Source organism: Strix aluco, chromosome 5 (assembly GCF_031877795.1).
Source record: "Strix aluco isolate bStrAlu1 chromosome 5, bStrAlu1.hap1, whole genome shotgun sequence".
NCBI classification, from domain to species: Eukaryota; Metazoa; Chordata; class Aves; order Strigiformes; family Strigidae; genus Strix; species Strix aluco.
In genome coordinates this window covers 86,590,301-86,596,300 of record NC_133935.1, presented here as the reverse complement: position 1 = coordinate 86,596,300, position 6,000 = coordinate 86,590,301, and the positions used below count along the sequence as shown (strand labels likewise).

General features: G+C 44.5%; 1 protein-coding gene across 2 annotated transcripts in view; it reads left to right on the top strand.

Annotated features, from left to right (window-relative positions):
* Window positions 1–1,646: 1,646 nt before the first annotated feature.
* The window catches only part of CHCHD3 (coiled-coil-helix-coiled-coil-helix domain containing 3), a 164,812-nt gene continuing 160,458 nt past the window's right edge, over window positions 1,647–6,000 (top strand). For both annotated transcript variants that reach the window (XM_074828083.1, XM_074828082.1), the window contains exons 1-2: window positions 1,647–1,818; window positions 3,648–3,735. In XM_074828083.1, the coding sequence (XP_074684184.1) occupies window positions 1,735–1,818; window positions 3,648–3,735 (172 nt within the window). In that variant the 5' untranslated portion in view covers window positions 1,647–1,734. The remainder of the gene's footprint in view (window positions 1,819–3,647; window positions 3,736–6,000) is intronic.

Below are 6,000 nucleotides of genomic sequence, written 5' to 3'. Positions count from 1 at the left end.
ATACAATTTGACTCCCTAAAAACATTCCCAGTGCAGAAAAAAAGAAAATTCAATACCCTCAGTTGGTTGGTGCTCACACCGTATCAAGACAGATAGATGCACAGTCCAGTTATTCCCTTAAAAACATACAGTAACCAGGGTGTCAGATTCATAATAGTGCCCCCTCATAGAAACTTGTTTAACATCTATAAAAACAGGCATAAACATCATGTCACGTACCTCAAGAGAACGGCTCCTATGTCCTTGATATATTTTCAAGCAATTTTTATTTGGTAGTAAAGTGGCTGTCAGCCAATGCTTCAGCAATATCTTAAGCCCCAAGGAAGGCAGATACTGCTGAAATGTTGGCTGATATACACTTTACATCCAAATAAAAATTGCTTGAAAATATATCAAGGACATGTGAGCGGTTCTGTTGATGAAACCAACATGATGTTTGCATCGATTTGGAGAAATGAAACGAGTCAGATGACACAGACTGCAATGATCCGTTGTGATCATTGTGTAAACACTTTGGGACAAATTTCTTGTAAAGGGAGTGGAAGGCATCAGTGTCACTTCGGTACAAATAGGCTCTCCTTCCTTGAGGCAAGCAGATGAACGGGCTTGGAAGGTGGAAAAAGATAAAAGTTTCCCAAATATCATGGTTATTAATATGTTGCCAGTGTCAAGAAGTCCCAGAAGACTGGGGCTTCATTGGGCAAAACAAGCGAAGACGCCAAATGGTAGAAGACAAAACAATGTATATTCATACAGTCCAGTTTTGTAAAGGTACTTCTCACCTCATACTTAGGCTAGAGAAATTCAAAGATGTGTCTGACACCACTGGCATCCAGAACGCAGTATTTTTTCTGGTATTATACACTAGAGAACACCATTTTCTGCTTTCAGCTATCTTCCCAGCACACGCCTCTGCAATTCTGGCCATCAAGCCAGGCGATGGGATCTACAGGGGGGATTTTCCTCACAGAACAGCCGGATCCAGATGCAGTTTATACTGTCGGCTGAAAAGAACATGTATCATGCGTTATTAACATTATTCATCTCTTGGAAAGAAAATTACATGCCCAAAGGGGCTATGTTAATGGTAATTTTATGCTGCTATGATGTGGAAAATGGGATGAGGCAGCCGCTCAGGCCCACAACTCCAGCAGAAGCCTGGGGCCCTCACCCCACACGGCGCCATTACCGCGGCCTCGCTGAGGGAGGGCAGGAGCAACCCTCCCGCGCTTAGCCCCAGCGGGACACGCAGGGCTGAAGTTGGGGGGGGATCCCGAAAGTCCCCTCAGAGCGGGGCCGAGTCCCGGGAGAGCCCCAACGGCCCATGAGGGACGATACTTCTCGTCCTCAGAGCTGCCCCGCAGCCCGCGCACCGCCCGCGGGGAAAGGGGGGAAGAACTAAATTACCCAGCGGGCACCGCGCGGGCGCGCAGCTCCCGCCCCCGCCTCCTGGCGCTAAGCATGCTGGGACTTGGAGTCTCACCCCTCCCGAAGTTTAAACCCCAAAAAGTTTCCGCACCCTTTCCGGGTACCTCGCCGCCCGGCCGCGGGGGTGCGCGGTTTCCATGGCGACGCCCCCGCAGCCAATAAGGAGCCGGGTTCTACGCGCGGGGGGCGGGTTAGGGCGAGCGGCCGGCCAATGAGGGGCGGTGTTGTTGCGGGGCGCGCTGGCAGCGGGGACGGGGAGTCTCCTTGGGGCTGTCCCTGGCCGCGGCCTGGTGGCGCCGGGCGAAGATGGGCGGCGGCGGGAGCAGCAACCGGCGCGTCACCTTCGAGACGGACGAGAATGAGAACATCACGGTGGTGAAGGGCGTGCGGGTGAGAGCGGGGCTCCCCGGGGACTCCCCGGGACCCTCCGGGACGCTCGGGGCCTGGCTGGCCCCGGGCTCGGCCCGCCCCGGTCCCTCTCTCATTTTTCTGTCTCAACGCTGCTGGTTCCTGGCCCTGACCCTGCAGCTCCGTCCCCTCACGGTTGCTCTCCTCCGTTTCCGTCCCCTCTCCCGCAGTGACCGGGTGTTTTAGAGTGGACCGGCGAGCGCCGTGGAGCCCCGGTGCAGCGTGGAGGCGGCTGTCCTGGCAAGAAGCACGCCGTGAATAGGAAGCTGCCTCGGGGAGCCTTGCCCGCGGTCTGGTTCCCAGAGCCGGGTGGCACAAGTGTTGTAGGGGAGATGTGTAACCAGCAGAGCTTGTTTTGTCTTTCGCTGACCTCTACATAGGAGAGCTCCGCCTTTTCCCGTATCCAACTCTCGGCCATGTGCTATATCCGGCTTCCCCAGTACTTGCAGAAGCATTCCCTTTTTTTTTCCTATTCGTGGCATGTTATCGCCTATAATATACCAGAAGATAGTTTGTGACACAAGACACTTTGAGAAATCTTGCAGCTTAGAAGTGTTTCAATGGAAGACACTGTAGTTCATATCAGGAAGGATAATAAGTTGTCTTTTATTACTGCTCATAAGGAGGAGTGTTGCGCAGTGAACCATGGTAGTAACTGCTGCCTATTTCAGCATACGAATATTTTTCAGTTCTGGTCGTTTAATGCTCTCAGGCAAATAGGTGCGAGTAATGTAGATGTTTGCAGCGGAGTTCGTCTGCTCTGAACTGTGCTTAAATACTGGGAAGGACTGTTGGAATTTCTGTAAAGTATCCTGGATCTTGAAATACTGGGAGTAAAAACTGAAGGATGTCATGAGTAATAGCAAAATGTAGCTTCATTAAATAATAACTGTGTGAACTTAAATTGAGAGTTTTAAGGATTGGGTTAAGAAATCCTTTGCTGAAGAAATTTTAACTTGTATATTAGATGGAACTAGATGATGTTTAAGGTCTCTTCCAAGCCATTTTAGATTACAGATTTTAGCAAAGCCTTTGTAACACAGGTTTCTGCCAGTGAGACATATCGTGCTGTAGGTTTACTAAAGGATTTGCTAATTAAAATTAATTTTCGTGGGCAGTCAAAACAGTAGTTTGATAGAGTTGGTGTTTGAGGAAACCAATAGGAAGTTATAAGTTGGAAAAGAAAAGCTTTCATGTTATTACTTGTTTACCATCTGTTATTTTTTTCTGTGGGCCTCAATAGATCTGAAACTGGATGTTACTCTTATTCTGTTTGATTCTGCAGAATTTGTGACAGTATTTTTAGGGGGGTGTGTGTGTCAACGTTAGAATGAACTTAGTGGTTGACAGCACTTGCTGTGACCACTTGAGTTGCACAAGTATTCTGAAGGCTTTATCAGGATGAAGTTCGTCCTGGGCCAAGTGCTCTGCACCTGCACTGACTGTCATCCAAATAACTGAGAAACGCAAAAAAGCAGATTAATTAACAAGCAATGTGTCAAAGGGTGTCGTTTCCTCTACCCTTTCCTGTATCCTATATTTTGTCATATCTGTTTCTTCTGTTCAATGAGAGTCAAAATAATCTTGTTCAGTCTGATTGTTTGCACCCAGACATGAGCGCTCACCCCACAAATAAGGGGAAATAGAGTTTATTTTGCCTTGTGGATAGAATTTTAGTGGCTGTCATATGTTATTTTGGGGCTCTATGGTCTTTTTTAAAAGTTTTACCTCATTTTTTGGGGAAAGAGATGGGTACTGGGGATAAAGGAGGAGATACAGTCTGACTCTGAATTGGGGGTTATATTTTTCAGCTCTCTGACAGTGTCATTGATCGTATGAAGGAACCTTCCTCGCCCAGTGGAAGACCACAGTCTCAGCACCGACCGGCATCTGGTGCAGGTATGCCTGTGTTTTTCTGTTTTTTGATGTGAGGAAGCAAATCAAATATGCCTTTCAGAGCATTGTACTGAGCTCATTACCATTTCACAGAGATGATTTTTTTGACATTAACTTTTTTTCTCATCTCCTTTTGAAGAAGGAAGTAGTTTGTAGGCTTTTAGAGGAGTTCGATTACTCCTTGTTTTCTTCTGGCTGACGTTAAAGTTTAAAACACAACTGTTTATTAGACTTGGTTTTCTACGGTACTATCCACTGTTAACGATATTTTAAAAAAAACCCCACAAACCAGAAAAAGCAAGTATCTATTCCAAATATGTATTGAGTTCTGAAGTGAAAATCCTTGCATACTTAATCAACAGTGAATTTTAGTATAGTGAGCTTCTATTGAAACATACTTAAGCAAACATTAAAAGAATAATACCCTATTTTCCTATCATGGAATAGTGGAAATAAGTCACAGTTTATACAGATCGATGGCTCATAATGATGGCTTTCTTAAGTTTTTATCTTTCGTTATTGAGGCCTGTTCAGATGCATCAAACAGGCTTTGTGCCAGGCAGCCTGTAGTCTAATTTAAAATATTTCAGCACAGTGAACACAGCGTAGCTACTGAAGGAGTGAAAATGAATGGCAGAGGTTGGAGCATGTGATTTGTGTTTGTCGACTATGTGAAACCTGTCAGGTTCAAGTAAGGCTCCTTATCAATGCTCCAGAAATGTTAATGATATCAGTATTCCCTAAGGGCCTTTTTCTTTCATACTTACAAAAGAACCCCACCAAAACTCAACACACTGATTAAAAACAAGACCTGTAGCAGTAGTGGGCCTTGCAGCAAGACCTGAATGAACAGAATGCAGCATCTTTTATCTGAAGCATAGAAAGTTGGTTTCCTGTTGCTGAATTGAAGGTGTCTGTGCTGTAGGTGTCTATATCCCAGCTGGGCTCCCTCTATAGTCAGCAGAAAGAAAAAGACATTTTGGGTGACAATTCATCTGGTTTATTTGAGAATTCTACTTTAGGAGGAGATGAGTTGCCCTCTAGGAGCACCAGATGTAAGCGTCTAACCGTATCGAGCAAATCCAACACGGGGTGTTTTACAAATATGGGGGCACTCAAATGGTGCTGTTTTCGAGGTTTGTTTTTCTACTTTATAAATAGGAAGACTGGAGCATAATGAAGGCAAGGAAGATACCAGTGTTAAAAATTACTTAAACTGTCACCTGGCTTGTGAAATGTGGTTTGCCCAGTAAAATTGCTTAGAATTTAAGTAAGGTTTGACTGGAGTAGGGCTGTGGTTTCACGCATAGACTCCCAGATTGTCCATCTTTTTTTTTCCCAAATAGTAGCCTTCTCATTATGTATGTGTATTTTACTGTGGTGAAGAAATTATTCTAGGTAAAGCATTTATATGAAATAATACTTGAGCATCCTACCTCCTTTCACAGTGCTGTTTGTTCCTTAAACCTGACTTAGGGAAGTAGTCTTGTGAATAAGCATCTGTGATTTTTGGGATGTGGTGACCAGACATGAAGTCTGTAATACCTCAGTAATTCTTTGCTAATTCATGGTATGTACATATCTTGATCCTTTATTTTCTTTCTCTTTGTGTGTTGGAAGTAGTGCTTTTTTACTTCTTTTTTTTTTTTTTTTTAATTTATTGAAAGGCTTAATGAATCGCTTGGCCGTTACAAACTTGGAAAATGTTGTGCGTATTTTTGCTTTAAGAACTAGTGATTTAGGTGAAGTGCTTGTATTTGCCTCAGAAAGTATAATCGTTGTTATACCTCAGTTGCTAAAATGATTTGTATTTAAGAGGATTAAATTATACTTAAGTACATGTTGCTGCACCATCCGTTCCTCTTTCATTGAATGTTTTTTGACGAAGAATTACAAACCATTGAATTTCTTTGATGCTGTAAGAACAGGCAACCTACTTGTTTATTTTGTAGCTACATCTACACTTGTCAGAGTTGGCATTTGTCTGCTAGGGTGTCATTACGGGAAGGGCAGTCGCTTCAGAGCTGGTGCTCTGATCGCTTCATGTTCAACTACTCTGTGTTACTGGCTGTGGGGGCTGGATCCCAAATCTGGGAATCTTCCTTCTGTGGTGCAGCAGTGCTGGGGCTTGGTTTCTAGGGAAAACCTCTTTCATGGATAATAAGAGACCTTTCTCCAGGCAGCTTCTCCTGTCCTGTTTATGAATCTGGTGATAATGACTTGTTTTTCTGACAGAGTGGATCACTTGCTGCTTCTGAAGAGAGGGTG